General features: G+C 39.9%; 1 protein-coding gene across 1 annotated transcript; it reads left to right on the top strand.

Moving 5' to 3' along the window:
- The first annotated feature begins 241 nt into the window (after positions 1 to 241).
- On the top strand, positions 242 to 27,726 carry trpm4a (transient receptor potential cation channel, subfamily M, member 4a). Its single transcript, XM_034710734.1, has 28 exons — positions 242 to 360; positions 9,073 to 9,134; positions 9,648 to 9,825; positions 10,395 to 10,575; positions 12,915 to 13,084; positions 14,617 to 14,794; positions 14,893 to 14,957; positions 15,297 to 15,536; positions 15,696 to 15,798; positions 15,889 to 16,007; positions 16,292 to 16,591; positions 16,752 to 16,853; positions 17,653 to 17,781; positions 17,914 to 18,043; positions 18,219 to 18,364; positions 18,766 to 18,878; positions 19,738 to 19,842; positions 19,946 to 19,992; positions 20,082 to 20,314; positions 20,638 to 20,753; positions 20,852 to 20,984; positions 22,201 to 22,375; positions 22,688 to 22,853; positions 22,944 to 23,125; positions 23,229 to 23,361; positions 25,651 to 25,723; positions 26,115 to 26,208; positions 26,365 to 27,726. Exons 1-28 carry the CDS (start codon positions 283 to 285, stop codon positions 26,388 to 26,390), a joined length of 3,777 nt encoding a protein of 1,258 aa, XP_034566625.1. The 5' UTR covers positions 242 to 282; the 3' UTR covers positions 26,391 to 27,726.

Genomic DNA, 27,726 nt, shown 5'->3' with positions numbered 1-27,726 from the left:
TGAAAATCCTTCTGTGTTATATTTGTTCACATGACTCATACCTGTAATGTTATATTTTAGCACTTTGTACTGAAACCTCTTACTACTCTTATCAAACAGTCAGAGAATGTAAGGAATGAACATTGTGGAGAAGAAGAAGTGGAGTAAGTGGGCCAGGCTGCACCCCCCGCCCCTTTTCCTTCAGGCTTTGTGGGCGGGGCAGAAAGGAAGCTGTGGGCGGGGGCACAGGATGAACAGCTGACCCACATCCCTGTTAGCAGACTACAGCTTCAGTGGAGCAGGATGAAGAAGCTGGAGAAGGAGAAGGAGAATGGTGGAGGAGGAGGGTGTAAGGCTGGGAGCAGGAAGGAGAAGGATCAGGTATGTGTCACCTGTAGAGTTACAGCATAAGACTAAAGTTATAGTGGATGCATAACATTGATCTGTTTGTAGGTGGATCTGTGAGCACAGAGGTATGTTTCTCAGGCACTTGCACACTGAAAGTGCTATATTGAGTTGAATCAATGCAAAAGCGCTGTAAGTGGATTTTCAGGTGCTGCTGAGCCAGTTCAGACATGAAAATGTGAAATGCCCTGGGCTTTTTGAGTTTATGCTGTGACCTGTCACTCCCTCAAACAAGAAAATAACTCCAAGTCATGCCTCACATGCGTGCTTTACATTTTGCAGATTAAGAAGTCAAAATCTTCAAGTTCTTCTACACTTGAAAGAAAGAGCAAAACCAGACTTCATCCTGCTTTTTAAAAGTTTTATGATGAAGGTTTCTTCTCGTATATTTACAACAGAAATGTTTCCCTGTGTTTAGCCGACATGCTGAGTTTGGGGACAACATGTTGCTGTCCCCGATGTTCATCAAAGTGTCCCCTGCGTGTCTTATTGTGGAAACAGACAGAAGGACTGTAAAGAAAGCCCACAGGCAAAACTATCCTCAGCTTTGACAACACGTGTGAAACAGATGTGTGCTGCTGAGATACAATGGTGAAGGTGAAGTCATGCAACTACAGGTTGCTTGTAAACCTGAAACCTGAAATTTTATTACGGACACTTTGAGCTTTCTTTGAAGAGAGAAACACAGAAATAAAAAATAGGCAGTGTGATAAAAGGACTGTACAATGATCAGCCATCAAAGGATGAACCTCTGAAATTTAACACATCTCTGCTTTACTTTTAGGAAACATCTGCATAACCAAACTGAAACTGTAGAAGCTTTGTTAAGACAGAATTGATGGTAAAAGTGTTGTTTTAGGTTGCTCTAAATTGCACATGGTGTCTTGACGTACCAGCTTATAATTTTGCTCAAGTAAATCCTTTATTACAAATAGTGCAACCTTGGCAGTGCATAACTAATCATTGTAAATAGCTTCATCAAATGCATTTACACAAGTCTGTGCAGCAGCGTCGTGTACCGGCAGAGCGAAGTGACATGTGAAAATCATTGCAACAATCTTACAAATATTACGGTAAATGATATTGATGCACAATGCGGGAGAAATATGCAAAATCTACACTGAATAAGCTTAGAGCAGTGCCCCAAAATGAGGCAGAACTTAAACTTTTGCAACATTTTCTCTCAGATGAAGTCACTGAGACATCTGTGAAACATTAGCATGCAGCAGTTGTGATACCACAACATCTGTTGCCACATTTCAGCAGTAATTACACTCAGCACAGGGGCAATTCTAGGATCGAATGTTTAGGGGTGCTGAGCACCCAGAGAGCTGCCCGGCTGTGCAAGATAAATTTCACTGTTTTGTACATCTTAATGCAATTTCATTCCCACGAATTATGTGAAAGAAAAGTGAAACACTTTTTGGGAAAGTCTGTGACTAAACCATCAGATCTGATAAAGGTTACTTAAATGCTGAGCCACAGCAAAAGAGAAATGGATTGGAATCATAAAAGAAACATATGGTAACCCTAATTTCTGGGGAAAGACAACTCATTTTGATACAGCAGCTCCTCAACATATACATAAACACTATGTATGTTTATGGAGTAAACCAGCCCCCTATAGTGAGTACCAAAAATACCAAAAATTGACATTGGAGTTATTTTTTAGACTTTCATTTGAGATTCATTGCACAACATTTAAAACGCAGTGGAGCTGGCTGTTGCATTTTTGTTGTTAAAATATTACGTTTCAACCAAGTACTGTATGGTTATGAAACTTTTCTAGCTTGTTAAAAAGAACATACAGTAAAAAAAATGAATCTCTCAAGATTTAGGGGTGCTGGGATTCAATTTAGAGGTGCTTCAGCACCCCCAAAAATGGGCTAGAAACGCCTATGACTCAACATATCCATTCTGGACAATGTTTTACAATGATACTTCAATTGATGAGGATGAACAGTGTTTAGGTCATAGCAGCACAAACCTTAGTGATGTTTTGTTGTAGTTATTCTAGGTTCAAAAAGCAGGATCTACAAAGTAAGTGAGCCTTGTCAAATCCTGGTTTTAAGGCATGTGAGTTAAATTTAAATGTTTTAAATTATTATGAACTGAATGAACCTGACATGTAAGTAATGCATGCAACAAGAAGCTCTGTAAACTGAGACCAAGAGCAGAGGGAGATGGATGATGTAAACAGTCATTACTCTTAGGAAGGTGTGCTGTTGTTGTTGTTGTTGCCAGGTGGGCTCACCTTCACCCCATCACAACACAAGTGTGAGACAGTGGCACGCACGCACACACGCATGCACGAACGCACACACGCACGCACAAACACACACACACACACACACACCACACACACACACACACACACACACACACACACCACACACACACACACACACACACACACACATCTTGGTGCAGGATATCTCTTTAATCTCCCATCACACAAGTAGAGTAAATATCCTGTTACAGAGAAAGAGAGAGAGAGAAAACAAACAAAAGTGAAACTAAACTAATCTGTCTTCACTTTGACTTGTCTTCAGATGCATATTTAGTATTTCCGACTTATTGTTTGACATCAGATTAAAGACATGGAGAAGGACGTGCTGTTTTTAGATCATTAATCTACAGGAGCATCCTTTGAAATGACTCAGCACATACACTGAATCTTGAAACCTATACATTAGACATGTGTTACTCATGAGCTGCTTCATGCATGACGTTAACTACCGGGTGGCTAGAGACATACATAACATCATGTGATATTACAGCATCTTAACATGCACATTGTGTCTACTTCCTTTCTGTTGTGATGGATGGATATGCAGAGTATTTTTTCCTTGATGCATTTGGTTTTGACTTTGCATGGTTTACACATTAGCTGCACATCTTGGCATTTTGCAACATGACCTTCATCACTTGAAGCATGCTTATGGCAGAGCTGTTTTAATTTGGTCTTTTGTATGTTTTGGAATTTATGCAGGGGCATGTCCGAAGGGGAGGTCAGAGGTGGCATGGCTCTCACCTTGAAATCTAAATGGCCACCTCAGATGTCGCTCCAAAAAGACTATAATTCATTATTTATATAGTACCTTTCATCCAAATCAAATGACAAAGTGCTTTCATTTTATATTTTTATATAATATTTTTACTGGAATTTTTCCTTTTTTTCCTTTTTTTATACATTAATTCACACATCACAACATGTATCAACCAAAAAACAGCAAAAACAACATAAAAAGGCAGACCAAGCCTAACATACTACCTGACGTAAAAATGAAGTATTCAGAGTACAACAACATATGAAAAAAAGGTGAGGGGTTGCAGACACTCTGAGATTGGGGGGAAGAGGTTCAAGGAACCCAGATATAATGTTCACTGTTTAGAGGTTAAATTTTGTTCAAAGTAAGAGAGGAAGGGTTTCCAGACTTTAAAAAATACTTCAGCTGAGCCCTTAATGGAGTATCTGAGTTTTTCAAGTTTGAGATGGGCCATCACACTTGCTGCCCATTTACTGTGTGATGGTGGTTCTGTGGATTTCCAGTTAGTCAAGACGAAACGTCGGGCCAGTTGTGACAGAAAGGCTAAAGCATCACCCTGTGCGCCTGTAAGTGTGAAAACTCTGGGGACAACTTCAAATAATGCAATGATTGGATCAGGACGTATCTCCTTACTACAAATTCAAAGTGCTTTGCAGCTTTACAGAAAAAAAGCAGATATAGGAAAATGGCAAAACAATAAAGGATTTTGAAGTAGAGACTAATACACACCAATAACAATAAAAATTATGGAATTAAAATAAGTTAAAGCATCAAAATTAACAATTAGAATATACATAGTTAAAATAAATACATAAAAAAGGTAAGGATAAATGTTGAAGATAAAAAAAATGCACTAAACATATCAATAAAACTGAGGGGACAAATAATACAAATCAAATAGTTACAAATAAAGAAAAATGATAAAACATTCAAATCAAAATCAAACATTAAAGTCATAAAATTGACAACTGTCAGAGGTGATCTTGTGATATTGGCAACATTGAGGTACCAAAGAAGTACCATGACACTCATTTGTGCACACATACTTCATGCTACCTTTTTATGAGCCAATACCCCAGGTGGGTCACCTTGGTCAGAAAGGCTGGACCCATCCTCGAGGTGCAAAGGTACTTTATTTGTTCCCATAGGTAAATTTTGTTTGCAGTGAGCTAGCCTCTTTTTAACAACAATCAACAAACAGCACAAACAAGACATGACACAACAGAGTGACGAAGTGCTCAGTACTAAAAAGGTAACCCTCAATAAAACAAGAAATGAGCAATCCATAAGAACAAGGTCCACAAAAACAAGACAGATAAAAAATCAACCATCAGTCAATAAAAACATGGCTCCTGAATTTGCTACCATATTTCATTTTACAGGAAGGAGAGACTTTGGCGTTGTCTCAGAGCCTGAGTGTGTAAGATAGAAAGCCAGTGTGAACTCCTTCAACCGCACAAACAGCTCCTGGATATTCTCTTAATGTAGTGGCTTCATGGGTGTATTTTGGCAGTAAGGCGGGCTTGAAGCAGCGGTATCACGCCAAAATCAATATTAAATAAAGTGTGTGAGTGAAGTAATCCGTACACACATTCAGTGTTTGTTTTTCTTTCTCTGTGATGCCTGCCTGACTCAGGACGACTTTCTTTGTAGCTTTGCCAAGAAAATGTAACTAGTCCATTATCTGTATGATAAAATAATGACAATGAAGTGATATATGTTCAATAGCTCTCCATAGAAGGTGGAACCAACATGAGGTTAACCTCTTAGTGTGTTTCACCTTATGCGGCTTCAGCCTAAAATCTATGAAGTCTTTTTTCATGGAAGAGCAGAAAAGACGACACATGTATGAACTGTATGAAGCTTTATGATAACGTTTCTGACATGTAAAATACATGCATACATTTAAAAAGGCTGAATGTTTGACAGTAAAAATAAACCGAGACAGTTGGTTTTTTAAAGAGTCAGGTCTGTGAAATTAATCTGACCTCTTGATTCACTTAGAAGGATTAATTTTATGAAGAATGAGCTTGGGTTTTATGAGCTATAGATGTCTCAGGAGTGGTATAAAAATAAACTCTCACCTCCCTCCTTGAAGCACTCTGCAAGGGAAGGGCAAACTGAATTAGAATAACATGTACCATCAGATAAATCCTGCCGTCACAGCTCACCTTAGCTGTGAACAGAGGAATAATTCCTCTGAAAGTAGGATCCAATCAGAAAAAGAGACGAAGCTCTGCCTCTTGAATGCAAACAGTCTGAAAGTCCTCAACATGCAGACAGGTTGGACCAGTCGAAACTCCATGTTTGTGATGTTACACACTCATTGTTTAGCTGCTATAATCACAGAGTGTGTCCGTCGGTCTCTTCCACAGTCCTGAGTCTCCTCCATCATGCCTCGACATGACTCCCTCTTCACTCATTCCTCACATTTCTCTCATTCTGCACTCAGCTTTCATCTCTCGTCTGCTACTGAAACATTTCATTTAACCCCTGACTTTCATATTTCAAAAAACTTGATCCCTGGTCTGGTTCTCTGTTTCCTGCAGCTTTAATCCTCTCTGTGTGACCTTGTGATCTCAGACCACATTCCTTTCTTTAAAGATACAAGTGAAACCTGCACAGTGCACCCACTCCAACACACAGCTTCCATGAAAACCCAAAGGAGGCATGTCTGGAGTTTACACCATGCATTTGAAATAATGTCCCTTTAACATTTTCTGAGCATCAGAGCTGACTTTAACAAACTGAGATAGATTTTTAAAGTCTGTCTTGAAGAAAAACTTGAACTAGATTCTTTCCAAAGTGACTTCACTGGAAACTATGTGTAAAAATCAGCAGCTAATGACGGTTAGGGAATCTCTGCCTTTATATTTGGTATTTGCATGCAGGTAATTGGCAGTGATTTTTTCCAGCAAAAGGAAAGACCTTCAGATAAATCTTCAGACTCTTGAACTGCTTTTCTGGGAAGTTAGACCTACCCTGTAAGAGCACACGACTCAATAAATCAGAGGAAAAGACTTGAGTTTGTTTTCTTTGCTGCATTTTTTTGTGCTTTGTGCTGCGAACGTAACATCCTGTCAGACTTTGAACCTCACATTCAAGGCTCTTAATGATCCCTCTGCTCTCATTGTTTGAGTTTGAGGTTGGAGGTATTCACTGGGAAAGGTTGAAATCTGATCTTTGGTCTAATCTTGAATAGTAAAGGTGTGTCCCAGGTTCCTGCTTCGCCTGATGGTTCCAGTTAGCTGCTTTCCTGTGTTCATGTTAACATGAACTACCATGAATACAAAGCAGAAAGTAGGACACCTGAGGGAGAAAGAGCTCAGCTTTAAACATGGATGACATTGATATGACATACAATCCACAACCAGCCCCCCTAGGAAACATGATCTAGATCTCAACATGCTCTGAACAGCAGCTTTGGGACATGTGACTTGTGAGCGGTTTATCATAGTTTATAATACTGCAGCGCAGTGGGGATACAGATGTTTAATACACACTGATTTTTTGGGGGGCATTTTTGCCTTTATTGATAGGACAGCTGAAGAGGGACAGGAAAAGTGCACTGGAAAAAAGGCCCCTCGAAAAACAAGAAAAAAAATTATTTCAAGGTACTTTTACCAGAGGTGGGAGAAAGTCATTGTTTTGCAAGTCTCAAGTAAGTCTCAAGTCTTTAATCCCAAGTCTCGAGTCAAGTCTCAAGTAAAGACAAGACAAGTCAAGTTAAGTCCGAAGTCATAGGCTTGAAATGAGTCCTTACAAGTCATAAGCACTGTTTACCAAATAAAATGGCATTTTAACAATGTAACAATCTATTGAATTTGACGAATACAATGAATGCATTTTGAATTGTTTTATTTTTTAAATAAAATGAAACCAGAGTGACAAGAATTAGTCAGAAAAAGAGAAAATGGTCTTCATTCGTTGCTTACATTGACTCTTATTGACATTTTGTTCAAAGAGGTAGAAAACTCAAATAAGACCAGTGTGAGTGACAGAACTTAACTACACAGAAAAAGAGTGCTGACAGCGTTCAGGATATAATCAGTGCTAAGCGGTGCAACAACAAATGGACTTCTGGAGACATTGTAGTACAGTCAAGTATTTTCAAGTCCTCAGACTAAAGTCCGAGTCAAGTCCCGAGTCATTGATGCTAAAGTCCAAGTTGAGGTCCAAGTCTTTGGTGATATTGTCAAGTCTAGTCCAAAGTCATCAAAATTGTGACTTGAGTCTGACTTGAGTTCAAGCCACGTAACTCGAGTCCACACCTCTGACTTTTACTTTGTAATAAGCAAAACAATCTTCCAATAGAACAAGTGAAAATTTGCTTGGTAAGATTTCTTAAAATAAGATGTAATATTTAGAAAATTGTGATCTTAAAATTAGTAGGGAAAACTTATTTTAAGCAATATTTGACCAGTATTTTAAAGCTTAGTGTCTCAGAATAAGCAATGAATGCTAACAATTAGTATTATTTCACTCAAAACAAGATTTTTGCACTAATACATTTTATGTCAACTTCTTCATTTGAGATATATTCAGCTTATTTTGAGTTGTATTATAGTCGCACTTCTCTATGTTTAAGACCATCTTGTACTTGAAATAAGATTTCAAAGTTTAATTTGAGCATTTTGAGATATAATGTCTTCTCATAGTGAGCTGGATATACTAATATTCAGTCATGTTCTTTTTTAGGATAAGCCAGATACGCTCTAAAGTAGGTGTTTCATTGTGTGCATGTAGTTTGAGGATGTATATTTTTATCTGATTTAGAAGAAACACTGCCTGAAAACTTTAACCTACCCTTAAAAACAACTTTTCTTTCTTTCTTTCTTTCTTCTTTCTTTCTTTCTTTCTTGCTTTCTTTTATTCCTTCTTTCTTTCTTCTTTCTTTCTTTCTTTCTTTCTTTTATCAATGGAGCTGTTTTCTGATAGATTCTCCAATAAAATGCATTTACTTAAATCAAGTAAAGGGTTTGTCTTAAATCAAGATTGTCCTTCTTCTACAAATAAGATCTCAGCTTGAAAAATGTATGAAATGTAAAATAAACCTTGTTTCTTCTAAAATACAACTCAAAACAGATCATTTCAAGATTGTTTGACTGAACAAGATATTTAAGATGTCTTAAAACAAGTCCCTCTATCTTGCTCAAATGTTACTTGTTAAGTAAATGTATCTTAAATCAAGTGGGATAAGACATTTTGACTAAAAATGAGACAATTTCACTTGGTAAGATTTTGAGTTTTTGCAGTGAGGGGAGCAGAGAGTGATTGAAGACATGCAACAAAAGGTCGAGGTCGGGAGTCAAACCTGTAACTGCTGCAACGAGGACTATAGCTTCTGTATATGGGATGCACTTAGACTGCCAGGCCACCAGTGCCTTGACCTGTGTGTTAATCATGATCTATTTGTCCGTTGTTTCAATTTAAACAGAGACTCTAGTCTGCAGTGTACTTCTTATACCTCACTGATAATTCACACAGCTGTAGAGGAACATCTGGCCTTATGAACAAAGTTTTTAAACCATGTCATCAGCTTCACCTTTTGTTCACCTGCTCCTCTGTCCCTCCGCCTCCACATGTTTATGAAGTCAGAGTTTTCTTATATTTACTTGTCCCATTTTCCTTCTCCCAGAGCTGGATCCCGAAGATCATCAAGAAGCGAATTTGCTCCACGTTTGTTGAAGACTCATTCAGGTAATCTCTCCTTTTGTGTGGCGTACAAACAAAACATATCATTTAATTTATGAATTAAAAGCCAAAAGATTTGATATTTATATTATGCAATTTTATAATTGAATGTTTCTGTCCAAGGATGTAGGGAATATCTGTTTTTGTTTAACTTCTGAAATAATTCATGCACTACTGATTATTGTAACTTTCTCTTTTACTGCCTGAGAGATTGATTATGAAACTCTGGCATCTGGTTCAATCTTAATCTGACAGTTTGACTCTTTATTTTCAAAGCCACTATGGCTAAAGCAGCCAATTATGAGCCTTCATAAATCTAAACAAATGCACTCAACTTGAGAGTTTGCATAAACTCTGCTGCAGTCTCCATTTAGACTGAAAACTGAAGGAGGCTGTGGATTTAATGCAACATTTAACACATGACTTTAACTTTCTCATGAAACTGAAAAGATGTCTCCATTCATTGAGACGCCACAATCCACAGATGAACAAATGTGTTTCTGTGTCGTTGTGTGTCAGTAATGGGGCGCTGTGTCAGTGTGGGGGGGTCCGGGAGCAGCATGACTCGGTGGCTACGGGAGATTTCTTTGGAGCAGCGATCGTCACTCAGTGGGACAGCAAGCAGCACTCCTCAGAGTGTGCCACAGACGCCTATGGAGAGCTGGAGTTCGCCGGGGCTGGACGCAGACACAGTCATGTGAGTGACCAAATCCAAGAGGACACCCACTGCTCTTGAAATACTCTGGTCTTCAGACGAGAAACCTTTTACAATTTATGACTTTGCATTAATGGTAATGCAATTTGACAGAAGTTTATACACAGACAGGTTCACTTTAACCTTTTCATGACAAATTATAATCTGAATCTCTGAACAAAGCTCCTTGATGCTCGTCCCTACTGCCTGTAAAAAAAAAGTCTGATTTTAAAGAAGTTTGTTGGAAAATGAGGCAACATTTCAATAGATTTATTCCCTCTGTAAATGCTTTCCTCATGAGTTTTTGAGCTCAGTCTCTAGTTTCAAGTCATGCATGCAAAATTGGCATAAACTGAAAGTCTTTCCTTCAGTGGAAATGAACTCATGCGAAAAACTAAAACCTGATGTGGAAAGTGTGATTGTCCGCAGACACAGAATGGCATCTTTTCAGAGGAAGCATTGCTTGTGATAAACCTCTGGACTTCCAGGTTTAGTCTCTGAGAATGTCAAGAATTTGTTGGGTTATTGTTGTCTGGAAGCAGATATCTCAAATCTCTCTCTGTCCTCTCTAGTTCCTGCGTCTGTCCTGTGACACCCCGCCTCAGATCGTCTACACCCTGATGACGGCTCACTGGGGCCTCCCATCTCCTAACCTGGTGGTATCTGTGGTCGGGGGAGAGGGGCGGGAGAAGGTCAAACCGTGGGTGAGAGACATTCTGAGGAACGGGCTGGTCAGAGCTGCACAGAGCACAGGTGAGAACACGAACAGGGAACATCAGCACTGATGGAGAAAGAGGTATGGGAACAAAAACATTTGGGATGCAGTGATGGAGATATGAGCGTTATTGACAGACATTGCTTCATCTCACTTCTATTATTATAATAATTAAATGCTGGCACCTACTGCGACACCTAACTATTGATTCAGTGAAGAACACTTTCACTGGGCAGAGGACCTCGCCTGTTGAACAAACTTTGATTGTTTTTGTAGTTGGGGCAGCTGTGGCTCAGTGGGTAGAGTCAGTCGTCTATCAATCGGAAAGTTGGCAGTTCGATCTCAGCTCCGGCAGTCACATGCCGAAGTGTCCTTGAGCAAGACACTGAACCCCGAATTGCACCCTCTGTTGTTCATAGGTGTGTGAATGTGAACGAATGAGATTAGCTAACACTGATGGTCCCTCACTACATACAGTGATCAGCATAAATGAGTACACCCTCTTTGAAAAGTAAGATTTTAATACATTTCTCAACACAAGAATATTTTCAAAAATGTTGGCAAAACTGAGTGTCATAGAACATTTGTTTAACTCATATCATGAAAGTAAGGTTAATAATATAACTTGGATAACAATATCTTCAGTTTTACTCAAAATAATTGTAGCAAAAATGAATGCACCCCACAACAAAAACTACTATCCAGTATTTTGTATGACCTCCATGCTTTTTAAGGACAGCACCAAGTCTTGTCTGCATGGAATGGACAAGTTGCCGACGTATTGTTTCATTAATCTTTTTCCATTCCTGGAGGATGACCTCTTTTAGTGCCTTGATGCCTGATGGAGAGTGATGCTCAACTTTTCTCTTCAGAATTCCCCATAAGTGTTCAATTGGGTTCAGATCAGGAGACATACTTGGCCCCTGAACCACTTTCACCCTGTTCTTCTTCAGACATTCAGCTCTTGCCTTAGATGTGTGCTTGGGATCATTGTCATGTTGGAAAGGTGCACGATGACCAAGGGCACAGAGTGATGGCAGCATCTTCTCTTTCAGTATAGAGCAGTACATTTGTGAATTCATGATTCCATAAATGAAGTTAAGCTCCCCGACACCAGCAGCACTCATGTAGCCCCACATGAGGACACTGCCATCACCATGTTTTACTGTAGGCACTATGCATTTTTCCTTATACTCCTCACCTTTGCAACGCCAGACAGTTTTAAAGCCATCAGTTCCAAAAACATTAATTTTGGTCTCATCACTCCATAGTACAGTGTCCCAGTCATCTTAACCATTATCAGCATGGACCATGGCAAATGCTAGGTGGGCTTTTTTTGTGCATGGGCCTTAGGAGAGGCTTCCTTCGTGGGTGACACCCATGCAGGCCATTCTTCTGCAGTGTACGCCGTATTGTGTCTCGGGAAACGGTCACTCCAGTTTGACTCTCTACCTCTTCAGCCAACTGCAGTGAACTTGCATTGCGGTTTTCTTCAACCCTTCTCATCAGAAGACACTCCTGTCGGGGTGTTAACTTCCTTGGACAGCCTGGAAGTCTCTGAGGGACTGTTACATTTCTGGATGACTTTTACTCCAGTATTCTGACTGATGAGCAAAGCTTTGCTAATCTTCTTGTAGCCTTCACCTTACTTGTGTAAAGAAATGATTTTATTTCTCAGGTCTTGTGAAAGTTCTCTTCCATGTGGAGCCATTACTGATAGCATGAAATGGGAGGGGTTTTCATTGATAAGTAAAGCCCTTTTATACTCAGGTGTCTGCTGATGAATGGTTAGACTCGCCTGTGGTTGAATTCTTGTCAATTTTAATTTTGTAGCCCAAGATTTAGCTTTGCTCCTAAGACTTTGATTGGAGTGAACTCATTTTTGCAACATGGTCTTGGATGAATTTGTTAGAAAAATTACTTTTTCTGTGCACAAATTAACAAATCTTGTTTGCAATGAATGGTCCACATGTGTGGGAGTATTTCATAGTATTGTATCCCCCAAAAAATACTGATCCTTCAAGGAAACTAAAGGTTTTCTAACAAATCTGTTAGGGGTGTACTCATTTATGCTGAGCAGTGTAGCAGCCTCTACCATCAATGAGTGAATGGGTATGAATGGGTGAATGTGACGAGTAGTGTAAAAGCGCTTTGAGTGGTCAGAAAACTAGAAAAGCGCTTTATAAGTACAATTCCATTTACCATAGTCAAATGTGAAAGAGAATGTCAGCAGTGTGGGAGTATAAAATCGTCTCTGAGAAAAATAACTTGCGGTTTGTAAGTTACATTCTGAGAGGGACTTAAAATTCTTCAAATCTCATTGCGTGTATAAAATATAGTATAAACATCTTGCCCACTCCATCCTTGTTGTTCCCAGGAGCCTGGATCCTCACATGGGGTCTGAGAGAGGGCGTGACCCGCTGTGTTGGGGAGGCGGTGAGGGACCACAGGGCAGCGGCTCCAGTTCTGTCCCAGAAGAAGGTGATCGCGCTGGGATTGGCGCCCTGGGGGCTGGTGCACAACAGACAGCAGCTCGTCAACCCTCAGGTACCCAGCGTGCAGAATCAATCACATGAGCTAGTAGTCTAGAACTGCACTGCAAAAGCTGAAATCTAAGTAAGATTGAATATCTCAGATAAGGGTGAAATTAGCTTATTTTTTGCCTGATAAGATTTTTCTCACTAAGCAGTTTTTATGTCCGAGTGTTTCACTTGTTTTGAGTGTTTTGGTCCTAAATTATCTCAGTAAGATATTACAGCTTGAGATTTTATGACTTATACTGAGTAATACATGCTTGGAGCTAGATTGTCAACTGTTGCAAAGCTGTTACAAAACACTCACAAGTACAAAACTGCTTTTTCAAAGTAATAATTTCTTATTTCAAGCATGAAATAAGAAATCATGACTTTGACACAATTTTATCTCTTCACACAATTAAAACAAATGACAGCCAAATGTAATCCACTGTTTTATTTTCTATGTAACAATAGGAAATATGTACTATTATATATTAGAACAGTTGGCACAGTACTGTAAACTGACACTTGATATTTAAACATTTAACATTTCAAAGTGTTTCAAACAGAAATAATTTCATTCAGATAAGTTCTTCCAAATTACAAGGTACAAAATGATCCTACATAATGAGAAATATTTTCTTAACTTTTGTCTTTCCATCAAGAAAAGTAAATGAGTTTTTAGTATAACTTTGCTGGTTTCAAAAAATACAATTCCTAGTGCATGTCATTATGTCAAGACAATGGCACTAGGGCGTGGACTTGGCTCAATGGTTAAGTTGCGTACCCATGGACCGGTTGGCCGGGGTTTGATTCCAGCCTGTGGCCTCTTTCCCTCATGTTCTTCTCCCACTTTCCTGCACTATCCACTGTCCTCTCCTCTACAAATGAAAGGTGTAAAAGCCCAAATAAAAAATAAAAAAAGATAATGGCATTAGCATTTACTCAATTTAAGAATATTTTTCAACATATTGAGAAAAGAAGTGTCATATTTTTTCTATCAAGAAAAATGCACTTGTTATGAGTGAAAATACACTAATTTTAAGGTATTTCTGGGTTCATTGAGGTTAAATTAATTTTACTTGTTTGGAAAGTCTTGACAAACCAAATTTTCTTTTCCTGGCCAGATAATTGTGCTTAGTTTAAGTAATATACCCCCTTTTTTGTATATATTTTTCTTGTTTTTGAAGGCTGGCTTTTTGCAGTGTGTAAAATGAGACATGGAATACTGTTGTTATGTAATCCCCTCTCAACAATTCCCATTGTTCCTAATGTATGCCAAAGTTAGGGAATGATCAAACATGTTAAATTCAACTTTTCTTTACCTCTCATACTGAAATGATTGACTGAAACTTTAACTAAAAACTGAACTAAGAGAACTTTCAGATATAAGTCCTGCTACAGCTTGAGAAGTCACACAGTAAGAGCAACAAATGAGAGTGGAAAATGTGGTGTCGATCTTAACCAAGCTCAGACAGTTGTGTTGAACAGATGCGTACATAGTTTAAGACTAAACCACATGAATTAACTCTCTGATTTCCCCCCCTTTTTTTCTCTCTGCAGGGCAGTTTTCCTGCTCGCTACTACGTCCAGAACACTTCACGAGACTCCTGCTGCCTGGATAATAACTGCCAGGCTTTCCTCCTGGTGGATGATGGGAGTGTGGGCCGTCGGGAGGGAGAGACGTGCTTCCGGGCCAGTCTGGAGGACTATATTTCCCATCAGCGCACTGGCATCTGGGGTGAGACAGAGAAACATGGTTTTCACTCGACAATAAGGGGATGAAATACTGTCACCACTTAAGACTTTCTCAATGTATTATTTTCTCATTAAAACCAGGAAGTGGCAGTATAGAGATCCCAGTGTTGTGTATGCTGATCTCAGGAGATTCCAGCATGCTTGAGGTGAGGAGTCAGCACATATATTTACATTTTATTTTATTTTAAAAATCTGGGCATAAAGTCATTGCACATGTAAAAAACAGGGGTTTTACGAAGCAGATTTGTATTTGGACCTGATTAAATTTGATTCATTTGCCAAAAACAAGAAAAAGATGCAGGTAGGGGGAGCCTACTGTAGTGGATTGACTGGTCTTAACCACTTCTGCCATTGTGAAAGTGCACTGAGCATTTATATTGGGTCAAACCACATTACACCCAGAGATCAGTGTCAAAATCTGAGATCAAACTGTAAACAATGAGCTCCAGTTTACTCTCCTCGTGTGTGCATGTTCTTTGTCTCAGAGGTTGGACACCTCTCTGAGGAAAGAAACCCCCTGGCTGGTTCTGGCCGGTTCTGGTGCTGCTGCAGACTTCATCAGTGAACTGGTGACAGATGTCTCTAAGATCCCCCTCAGCCCCTCCTCCCCTCCTGCAGATGGGGAGGCTTCAGAGAGCCTCAGCACGGAGCTCCGCGACAAAGTCAGAGAGAGGCTGCTGAGACACTTCACAGCTGAGGCCGAGCTGGAGAAGTTGGTGGACAGCGTGAGTCTATGTGTGTGTGTGTGTGTGTGTGTGTGTGTGTGTGTGTGTGTGTGTGTGTGTGTGTGTGTGTGTGTGTGTGTGTGTGTGTGTGTATGTGTTTAATGAATCAAATGAAACTTTTCACTGAACACACACGCTGTCTTCCTCTCCTTTTTCCAGGCTCTGAGTATCTATCAGAACAGAGAGCTGATCACTGTGTTTCACGGAGAACAGGAGGGTTCAGATGACTTTGATACAGTTCTCCTCAAAGCTTTAGTTAGAGGTGAGTGAATAGATAAGTATATATGGAGTATACCAACGTAACATATCAAATGTGACCAATAATTTCAATTGTGTGTATGTGTGTGTTCAGCCAGTAAACGTGTGTCCAGTGATGCCAGCGAGTACACAGAGGAACTCAAACTGGCGGTTGCGTGGAACAGGGTGGACATCGCCAAGACGGAGCTGTTCAACGGAGACATCCAGTGGAAGGTCAGAGGTCAACTCATCCTATAAATCAGATAGATTAAATAAAAAGTATCATGCATCAGAGGCAATTTAAGATGTTAAAATTCACAAACAGAGGCCTTATCTTTCTTTGGAGGAAGCAGATCAGTCCTGCACAGAGGAAGGAAATAGAAACAAATGAATCCCTTTGAACAGTTTGACATTTTTATTCGAAGGCTAAGTAAAAAAGTAAAGTAACAACAGTGTATATGTGTTACAGAAAGTGTTCAAAGCTTTATTCCTATATTCCATGTTGCTTATATTTCCAGTACGAAGATCTCGAAGACTCGATGACAGACGCCCTGGTAAACGATAAACCCCAGTTTGTGCGTCTGTTCTGTGAGAACGGTCTGAACATCCTGGACTACCTGACGTACGGTCGTCTGGAGAGTCTGTACCGCTCTCTGTCCGACAGCTCCCTCGCCTACATCCTGCTGCAGAGACGTCTGAGCGAGCGGCAGTGCCTGGCTGGATACATGCCTAACCTGGACTCTGCAGGGTCACCTCCGAAGAGCCCACTGAGCGAGTCCTCTGGAATCGCCTCCGCCATGGATCTCAATCTGTACGAGGTGAGGAAGAGGATTGATGGCTGATTTAAGTTCGCTATTATAGAGGTTGAATCCATGTTTGAGATGTTTGGAGGGGAGAACTGCGCAGACACTTTACTTTAATGTTTTTTATACTGTATAAAAGTTCAGACTTTTAAATAAGAGTCATATTCTGCTGCAGGTCTCTCGCCTGCTGTGGGACCTGCTTGGCGACGTCTGTCACCCTTTCTATTATGGACCTCTGGGTCTGGACCACAGAACCAGCACCAGGAGGGCTCTGAAGGTAGGAGAGTGAGGAACAACATCCATCCATTATCTTTACCCTTTATCCTGTTTGAGGTTGCAAGGGGGGCTGGAGCCAATCCCAGCTGCCATTGGACTAGAGACAGAGTACAGCCTTGACAGTAATTCAGTCTATCCCAGAGCTGATTTAGAGACAGGTAACCACTAGAGATTTAAAATCCTTAATCAACCTGAAGAGCACGTCTTTGGACCGTGGGAGGAAGCTGGAGTTACCTCAGAGAACCCACGCATGCAAAGAAAGGCCCCAGCCAAGATTCAAAACCAAGAGTTTTCTGACAGCAGTTTCATAAACTCTTTCTAAACTCTTTCAAACGTAACTTTTAAACATAATGAATGCAGGACACAGAGATTCATAAACCTGACAAAGATTAATTTAAGATGAGAAAGTATAGAAACTGCTGGACTAGTTAGTGAAACAGGGAGCAGATGAGTTTGAACACCAGTTAAACCTCATACATGAATTTTAAAAGAGCTTACCTGTAATTGCCACTAATTTCTGCAGGATGGCAAGAGGTTGGGATTACATCAACCAATATCCGATCCTCAACAGTTAGCAGCATGATGTACTGAAGCAGCAGGTGTAACAAAAAACAAAACATGGAACAAAACAGCTGACATCTCTGATTCAGAGACTAATAAATGCATAGGGTGGTGAAGTTTATCTGTGAAGAAGATTTGGAATTAAAATTGTAAAGTTTGTATCTCTGAGGCCTTCTTTTTCTATGATCCTGACCAGAATAGAGACACAGAAATGACTTTGAAAACATGCGTCCCTGCAGCACGTGAACAAGATGCTGTTGGGGGAGTGTATGTACCGGGACCAACGCTGTCTCTCCCCCTGGACCGCCCTCTTCATCTGGGCCGTGCTGCAGAACCGCACCGAGATGGCCGTGTACTTCTGGGAGATGGTGAGACTCAGCTGAGAAACATTTATCATCTTATTATTACACCAACATAGAGCTGGTGTTTTATCGGCTGTCTCCAAAAGACATGTCGGTTTGAATACACAGTTCTAAGTATTTTGTCTGTGTGTGTGTGAGGCGGGGGAGTCTGTGCTGAGCGCTCTGGGCGGCTGTAAGATGCTGAGGGAGCTGTCCAAGCTAGAGAGTGAGACAGAGAGCAAGCTGGCCATGAAGGAGCTCGCTCAGAAGTTTGAGGACCTTGCACTTGGTGAGTTACAGACATGAAGCTGCAGTAAGACAAGTTAACAGCAGGGCAAAGTCTTGAGCAAATTTCAAGAAAATATAAATATACTGTTTATGCTAAATTAAAGCTCAGCCATTTAGCACTCTGTAAAAGCATTCTTCATCTTCATATAAACTCATTGAGTGTGTTGTGTGTTCAGATGTGTTTGCAGAGTGTTACCAGAATAGTGAGAGTCGCTCCTTCACTCTCCTTATAAGGAAGTCAACTGTGTGGGGCGGAGCTACCTGTGTTCAGATGGCCACTGCTGCTGACGCCCGTCTGTTCTTCAGTCACGATGGAGTTCAGGTTGGGATGAGGCCTTCCTGCAAACTGTAGAGTTTAACAAAGTGGATAGAAAATCCGGCTCAAGCTTTAAAAAAAATCCTATGCTGATATCTCTGAAACAAACTACAACAAAAAGACTGGAAAAAAACAGATTCACCACTTTTGTAACCACAGAGACAACCAAACTTTATCACAGATGATGCAAACACTGACAAACAACAGACTGTAGAATGTTTAGTAGGAACTATATGAGACTGAGGAGTAAAGTTGGTTACATACATATCCAGTTTGATCCTGATCTGGTTGAAAAATATCTGACTTTGTGACAGCAAAATGAAATAACTAGAGTCTTATAGTTTCAATTTTTTGAAAGAAGTCTTGAAGCAGGCGGTGTAAATATACATCTCTTCTCTCTGCTTCAGTCTCTGCTGTCTCAGATCTGGTGGGGTGACATGGAGAGGAGCACTGAGGTCTGGAAGCTGGTTCTCACCTTTTTCGTGCCCCTCATCCTCTACACCAACATCATCAGTTTCAGGTCAGTGTGGGGTATTGTTGTGTGATCACTGTGGGACTCTGCTGCTTTAGAAATTGATTCATGTTCCAGGGCTCTTTTTTAAATTCTAAGTTTATGACTTAATCATTCAAGAAATAAGAAACTGAGCAAATATAACATTTGAATTATCACTCTTTGAAATAATACTCATTCACTAGCTTCACCAATCAGAAGTAGACTCAAGTAAAGTGAATTATTTTTGAAACGCCAAAATCACCAAACACAAATTTGCCTTCAGAGAGAATTAAGAAGAATCTTTGTAATATACTGTATAGTCAAGATTTACTGACTAAAACTGTACCAAAGACTTTCCAAACACTGTGTAACATTTGTTGGATGTGAAATATTGACTTTCATCTAGTTATGGTCATTGATCATCAAGTTTTTAAGGACCCTTTATTTTAGTATAATAACTCCTAAAATGTTATTCCCTCAGTTAAAAGAAAGGTACAGTGGCTGACAAAGAAAGACGATTTGCAACGGGCTTAAAAATGTTTGTTAAGAGGAATGAGCTGCAGATGCTTAGATGATGCAAATTGAGAAACATTACAAATGAAATCCAACAGCAGAAATGCCCTGCCAATGAATAAAAGTGCAGCAGAATTCTGTAAAGTGCTGCAAATACGCAAACAACGGGAAGTAAAAAATAAAAACCAGAAAACTCTGCAAATAAAGACTTTTAACAGAAGTGCTTTGAACTTGATCCATTGATTAGACAGGATTTCAAGAGGTTATTTCACCTATGATCACAAATATATGTGATGTAATTTAACTTTTTGTTTTTCTGTTTGTTGAACTACAAAGAAATGCTTTAAAGGCTGTGTGCGTGTGTGTGTTTCAGGGAGCAGGAGGAAGACGTGAAGTCTGTGGAGCTCCTTTACAGAGACACCGACAGTCTGGAGGGAAATGATGCCACCGTCTTCTCCCTGGATGACATCATACAGAAGTACACATTCAACCATTTATAACAGTGGTGGTGTTTTTTGTAGTGTGTTTTTTATTTTCATCTCAGTTCAACTAAAGTTTGTGACTCTTTGTTTGGGTGTCAGTGAGGATGACGCTGAAGAGCTCAGAGCTCTGAAAGAAAACCAGCAAGGTGAGTTTGGATCTTCATCCTGTAGAAGTTTATGTTTTCTTTAAAGCAATAGCATATTTTGTCTGACTAGTTGTCAACCTTAATTTCAGGTTCTTCATCCTCAAATTCAAGACGGCCATTCCTCGTTTCCCGGTGGAGACAGTTCTGGTTCGCCCCTGTCACATCGTTCCTAGGAAACGTCCTGATGTACTTCCTGTTCCTCTGCCTCTTCGCATACGTTCTGCTGGTGGACTTCAAGCCCCCACCACCTGATGGCCCCTCCACCCTTGAGATCGTGCTCTACTTCTGGGTTTTCACCTTAGTGTGTGAGGAGATCCGACAGGTTGGTTGGAAACACAAATATGCACGTACGAATGAGATCAACGGTAATTTGTGGTTGGGCAGAGAATATCTTGGTGAACGCTGCTCAACCTGTAGACCACTGTTACATTAATGTTTATCGCAAGACGACCTCAAGTGGACACCCAAGGAACTGCATTTTGTGGCACTTACTGATATCTGGTTTGTCATGAAGCATAATTTTCAGTCTGAATGGTTATGGGATATCAAATAACCAAAACCACATATTCCATTTTCGTACACAGACACATAAATATCCACCTTCATCCTCATACTGTCTCTAACTCTCATCCTTCTGATTAACAGACGTTCTTCGTGGGCAGCAACTTCGTGCTTCAGAGGATGAAGAACTACATCCAGGACATATGGAACAAGTGTGACCTCACAGCCATCTCTCTCTTCATACTGGCTCTCTGCTGCAGGTGACTCTTCTCAAACACTGACAGGATTTACTCTAACTGTGACACCATCGAATCGATTGCATGAAATATGACCAGTCGATGTATTGTTGTGTTTCCAGAATGTTCCCCTGGTCGTATGACTTCGGTCGGGCTGTGATGGCCATAGATTTTATGGTCTTTACTCTTCGTTTGATCCACATCTTCGCAATCCACAAACAGCTCGGACCAAAGATCATCATTTTGGGCAAGATGGTGAGTGTGCATAAAAAAACTTTATCCAAAAAGAAAATAGGTAAAGTAAAGGTACTTTATTAATCCCCATGGGGGAAATTCAGTTTTTTCACTTGGGTTCTTTTATTTTGATCATGCTACACACACATAGTTTGATATACATACAATCATGCACAAATATGCTATGGACATGCACTTAAGAGAGATGTCAGAGTGAGGAGGCTGCCATCAACCAGTGCCAGCTGAGCAGTTTGGGGCTTTGCTCAAGGGTACCTCCCCAGTGCCCAGGCAAATGGAACAGCATCTCTCCAGCAACCAGTCCACCTGCCAAACTTTGTCTGTTTTCGAAACGGCCTGCTACATACTACCTACTAATGTAGTATTCAGTAGGTATTGCCTACTACATACTGCGTTTGAATTTAGTCTGTTCTGTTCAATCTGTGATGCAGTACGCTGGGCCAGACGTTACTGAATTTCCTGTTTCGGAATGCGGAAGTAAACAACGACCAAGCTGACAGATAAACTGCTTCTTTAGCATCAATAATAATTAAAAAATTCAAGATGTGGTTTATATTGAATTTTATAATTTTCACAGCACCTAAAAACTGAGTTCCCCCCATCAAAAAAAGAAGAGAAAAGAAAAAGCGGAACAAGCACTGTGCATTGTGGGAAACAGTACGCGAGGCAGACTGGTCCGATGCATACTGAGAAATTTTCCCGAATCAGTAGACATCCGGGGAGTTTTGGCATACTGCAGATTTTGCTCTTGTTCACATAGTACGTACTACATACTGAATTTTGGCCAAATCAGTACGTACTGCTAGTATAGTAGGTGGTTTCGAAAACAGCCTTTGTCCATACTGGGACTTGAACCAGTGATCCTTCAGTTCCCAAGCCAAGTTCTTTTGGACTGTGCTACTGCCATCTCAAAATGTTTTGCTGAAGAACTCTTCATGCTTATAAGTTATCTAAAGATATACATATGCACATGAACTTAGATTTGTATCTACTATGTAAGCGATCTCTGCAAACAAGCAAATAGTGGAGTGAGCTTTACTGCAAAGCTTTTAGAGAGAGTCGAAAGTATTCACAGTCGAACAAAGTGATCTTTTCACAAGTATCCATACATGTCTCTAAAAGACACTGCACATGAAAGAGGGACAGCGGATGCACTAACACTGGTCTTGATCTCTATTGCTCATCCATCATCCTCCCTCTCTTCTCTTCCCTCCCTCAGATGAAGGATGTCTTCTTCTTCCTTTTTTTCCTGGCTGTGTGGCTCATGGCATACGGAGTAGCTAATCAGGCACTCCTGTACTCGTATGACCCCCGTCCAAACTGGATATTTCGCAGAGTCTTCTACAGACCTTACCTGCATATTTTCGGACAGATACCCATACATGAGATGGACAGTGAGTTGCTCAGTCTTTGTTTTATCATGTCTCTGTCTGACAGTTCACAGATCCCTCACAGAGATGGAGGCTAACATTTTTTATCACAGTTTCAACAGGCAGAAGTGACAAGCTGTGGGTTGATTTGAAATGATGTGTGTGATCAAGTTGTTCCTGGTTTCACTTTTTCTTTTAAGAATCATTATTTTGGGGTTTTGACCAATCAGAATCCAGTTTTTAAATCCACCTAGTAATAATCAAAGTTATAATGGATGTTATTCCAAAAGATGTCCATAAATATGAAGCACATATCCTTTCATTTTTTTCACGCAGCTGATAAATTGGTAGAAGTTGAATGTACAAACAACGCCACACTGATCGCAGCCGGAGAGGAGCCATGTCTGAGCGGGTACGCCAACTGGCTGGTCGTCATCCTCCTTGTCATCTACCTTCTCTTCACCAACATTGTTCTCGTCAACTTGCTAATCGCCATGTTCAGGTGTGTCAAATAATATTTTGTCATTTTAATATTTAAAAACAGATTTTAGATGGGAGCATGTTTTAATGCCATTTTATTTCCTGCTTGAAGCTACACCTTCTCTAAAGTCCAGGAGCGAAGTGACACCTACTGGAAATTCCAGCGCTACAACCTGATCGTGGAGTACCACTCGAGGCCCTGCTTAGCCCCACCCTTCATCATCATCTCACACCTCCAACTGTTTATCAAAAGATACATCCGGCGCATCCCTTCGGCCAAGCGCAAACACTTTTGTGAGAGTTTAAACCAAGATGACAAATAAATCGTCATAACCCAACATAGTGTGAGCTTTGTTCGTTTGTCTGATTTCTGTCCCCTTCTCATTTTGTGTTTTAGTCCTGGAGCTGCGGGGTAGGAAGGCGAGCCGGCTCAACACGTGGGAGGCGATCCAGAAAGAAAGCCTGCTCTCAGCTCAAAACAAGAGACAGCGAGAGAGCGACACGGCACGACTCAAATATACATGTGTGAAGTAAGTTTACGCTGCCATGTGGTGACACTAAAATAAAACATGAACCTCTATTTGCCTGTGAGCAGGAGAGCTACAGCTTTATTATTCAGGCCTAAATCAGGCCTTAAAGCTGCTGTTGGTAGGAATGGTGTAAAAAACGTTACTTTTTCTCTGCTGGGATTGGAGAAAAGGTGAGAGTGCGCATCGGTACTCATCAGTAAGTGGAGTCATTTGAGACTATTGTGAAATCTCTGCATTTTCCAATTCCTTTGCATCAAGCAATGTTATTATTCCCCTCGTTCCCGTTATGACGGACCAATCATAGCTTATCTCCAATCCTCTGTCCAGATTGGTTAAGGGGCGGCCCCTACTACGTCCTCCGATTGGTTATGAATCCGGAACTATCATGACTGCACATGCCGATCTGTGTTGGGGGGCTTAGAGGAAATCTGGTTGGGAGGGATACTATTGACATTCGAAGTCCCTCTCTCTGAACAGATGTTTACTCTGTGACTACCAACACCAGCTTTAATCTAGAGCTTTAGCAAACATAAATGTATCAAAATGATGGAAAAGCTGTAAACCAATTTGTAGGTAAACATTGGAGTTGATCTGCATCTACCCAATCCTCCCAGGATTGCTCTTGCTTTGCACATGTCACCATCAACTTAGGAAATAAACATTAAACGTTTGCTCTTACCCCCATCTAGAAATTCAGAGATGGACTTAAAAAGTGGACATTTTTCCTTCCAGTATTTTAACTTTCTCTCATCATTCTTTTCTAAATTGTAAGATGGTGCTATGGCCTTTTTTATTATTGGATAACAGTGTGTTATGTGGTGTTGTGAAATATGCTGGTACTTATTGCAGTGTCAATTTAACTTATTTTTTTACATAATTATCCCTATAGTTATCCATACAGCAGGAACCCATGGAGTCTTGTTTTTAAGATAAGATAAGAGATATACTTTATTGGTCCCCCATTGGGGGAAATTCTTTTGTCACAGCAGCTTACAACACGGGACAGGGGAATACAACAATGTACTAACATAGTTAAAAATATAATTACAATAATAATAGTAATGATAAAGGTAAAATAAAATTAAATAAAATGAAATAAAAATAAATAAAATAAAATAGAATAAAATAAAATAAAATAGAATAGAATAGAATAGAATAGAATAGAATAGAATAAAATAAAATATGGCAACTATTACAGATGTATACACACTATGTACCCTTCTATCTGATAAATAGATACAATTGCACCATAGTATTTAAAAAAACATACACAGTATGAAGAACAGTGCATTTCAGATGGATACAATAGTTATTTGTGAATGTGCCAAGTCACATAGTAACTGCCATGTAGTGGAATGAAAGATGAGAAAAGATGATTAGCGGGACATTGTAGTGCTGGTGTTAGACAGTCTGATTGCAGATGGGATGAAGGACCTGCGGTCTTTTACAAGTCATTATTTTTTAAGGCGGGTCCAAGTTTGAAGCACACTTTCTCTTGTGCTTTGACATTATTTCAATTTTGCTACTGCCTTTAGCATGGGTGTAGTCATTGTGCTTTTAGTGCTTTCTTATACAGTCCCATGCAGCTGTGTTAAGTAGCAAGAAAGTTGACACTTACAGCTAGAGGGCGCCAGAAGAGCAAAATCAATCTAGTGTTCTTCCAAGGAGTTTTATCATTTCTCATCTTTTCTCAACTCTTGAGGATTTGCCAAGAATCACCTCCAGGCATCATCATCATCTAATAATAATAATAATAATAATAATAATAATAATAATAATAATAATAATAATAATAATAATACTTTTTATTTGGGGTGCCTTTCATGTAACCCAAGTTCACCTTACAGAGAATAAAAACATTCATCATTAAAACATCATTAAAACAAACAAGAAATAATAAATACAATAAATAAAAACTTGTGAAGTTCACAGAGTCCAGTTAGAGTGAGTATGCCCGTTTGAACAGGTGAGTTTTGAGTTGGGATTTGAATGATACTATGGAGTCTGACTGTCTTATGCGTAGGGGGAGGGAGTTCCAGAGTCTGGGTGCTGAGCAGCTGAAGGCCCGGGCACCCATGGTACTGGCATCTGGAGTTGTCCTCAACAAATTTGTATGATTTTGGTTCAGCAATTGAAAAACTGAGTTGCCTACTTTACCTGAAGGGGGCATTTTTTACGTCTTGTTTTCCTTTTACTTTAACAATTTTAGGAAAGCCTGAATTTTATTTCAGACCTTTAAGGTGAGCTTATTGCAGTGGCAGCTTTATTTGTATGTGTGTGTTTCTGCAGGGTGGACAGTGTGCTGAAACAGATGACAGAGATCCGTGACCACGACCGAAGGCTGAGGCTGCTGGAGTCAGAGGTCAGCAATACTTGTGTTTACATGCAGGGCTCAGTGGACCTTAGGTGCACCTGTCATCGTCACCCAGGGTTAGATCCAAAGTGTTTTATTTATCAATGCATTCTTAAAGAGATTCAGCAATTTAAATATATATAAATAAGATGTGTCAATTAAACTCAAATACCCTGGGTAAGTCCAAACCAATAATAAAGAACCTCGAAATATTCAGTGTTGACCTCACTTACAGGCAGGTTGAGTCTTTGGTTTCTGTATGTGTGTGCAGAGAGAGTGTACAGTGTGTATGCAGTGAGCAAGGTGTGTGTACATGGTGTGTCTGGTTACTCTGCAGCTGTCAGCTCTGCCTGCTCAGCACTCATCCATCTCAGTCTGTACATATCGCTCTCTCTCTCAGCTGGAGTACTGCTGCAGCGCCCTCTCCTGGATGACAGAGGCTCTGTCTCAGAGCAATCTGATAAATACTGACCGACCTGCCCCGATCCTTAGAGGTGAAGTCAACACAAACACATAATTATCTAGGAAGGGGTTTAACATCTGAATCATCTGTATACCTGTCTGTGTTGTTTGATATGCTCTTTGCTGTGAAAGAGTATAGATATTATGTCTATCTAAGGGATTAATAATCATTTCTCCTCTGTTTTTAGATCTGACTCCACTGTCTCCAAGCTGAGTCTTTGAACTCCAGGATCACACACACACACACTCACACTCACACACAGTTTTCTCAGGGCTACTTGTTGAAGAGCACCTTGTTTGCTACTCTGTCCATAATTTCGTCTGCATATTTCATGGTTTGTTGATTTCTGATGTATGATGTGTGAGATGCTGTAAAAGAAAAAGACGGAACACAATGGACAGGACTCAAATGCAGACTTCTGAGACAGAGCTGGTGCAGTTCATTTATTTATTAGCAAAATAACAAAGGTACAAAAGACTTACATGATGGTGAGGTAGGAAATTGTTCTAACTAGAAAAGGGAAGACCAAATACAGTACATAAAAATATTTTCTCAAGGAGAAACAAAAGTCTATAATCTTATAAGAAAACTTAGAAAAACACAAATAATTCATACTGGGGAGGGGCAGGACACGAAATACACATATCAAACATGAAACTGTCCCAAAGGGCAGGAATGACACTGACTTTTCCTCATAACTAAGTTAGTTATGATACAAAATTTAAAAAAATGTAAGTTATCAATATTTGCTTTTGCTCATAAAATGTATGTACGGTAGGTCAAAAGTCTGCCAAAGTCTAACATTTTTAGATCCTGGCCTCCACTCAACTTGTATTTGACAGAGCCTTAATCTATAATGTCCATAATGTGAAAGATGTAACTCATCATGACAATCAAATTAACAATGCTACAGTTGCCCTCAGTTCTTTTGAGCCTCTTTTGGCTCATTGTTTTGGTCTATTTTGTCCCTATTCCATAAGTGCCTCAACATCAACATTATTTCCAGCATCAGCGGGAAGCTGTTTGAGTAGCCTCGGAGTGCTGTTTGTGAGACTTTAGCAGCTAAAGTGAGAGATATTTTTATGACTTGTTGAGACTAAAAGCAGATTTATGACAGAGAGAATATTGGACTTGTATTCATGAAGACCTTTAAGTCAATTCTCACAATTGGTGGCATTATCACTGAAAAACAGACTGATCAAATTAGCTTCCTATTCATTTACATTAGTAAAAATAAAAAGTGAAAAACACACAAAAAGAAAAACAACTAAAATCTGGCCATTGTAGTGTTGTGGTGTGGGTGGGGTTGGTGGTAGTGAGGGTTGGGTTTTACATTGTGGAAAACTGTGATTGCTGATATGCAATTGTAATTTCTTTTCTATTGTTTAGGGATGTGTTATATCTCTTGGCGAACCAATGTGTACCTCTATTGTTTGATACACTGTGACCAAAAATATACAGATTCTGTATGTACATTTCAAGCACTCTGTAAAGACCTATGATTTTTTTTAGAGCAGATAAGTCTAAATAAAATCGATTTACATGCCTC

Source organism: Notolabrus celidotus, chromosome 20, assembly GCF_009762535.1.
Source record: "Notolabrus celidotus isolate fNotCel1 chromosome 20, fNotCel1.pri, whole genome shotgun sequence".
Taxonomy (NCBI): Eukaryota; Metazoa; Chordata; class Actinopteri; order Labriformes; family Labridae; genus Notolabrus; species Notolabrus celidotus.
Note: the sequence above shows the minus strand (reverse complement) of the source record. Positions and strands in the feature narration are given on the sequence as shown.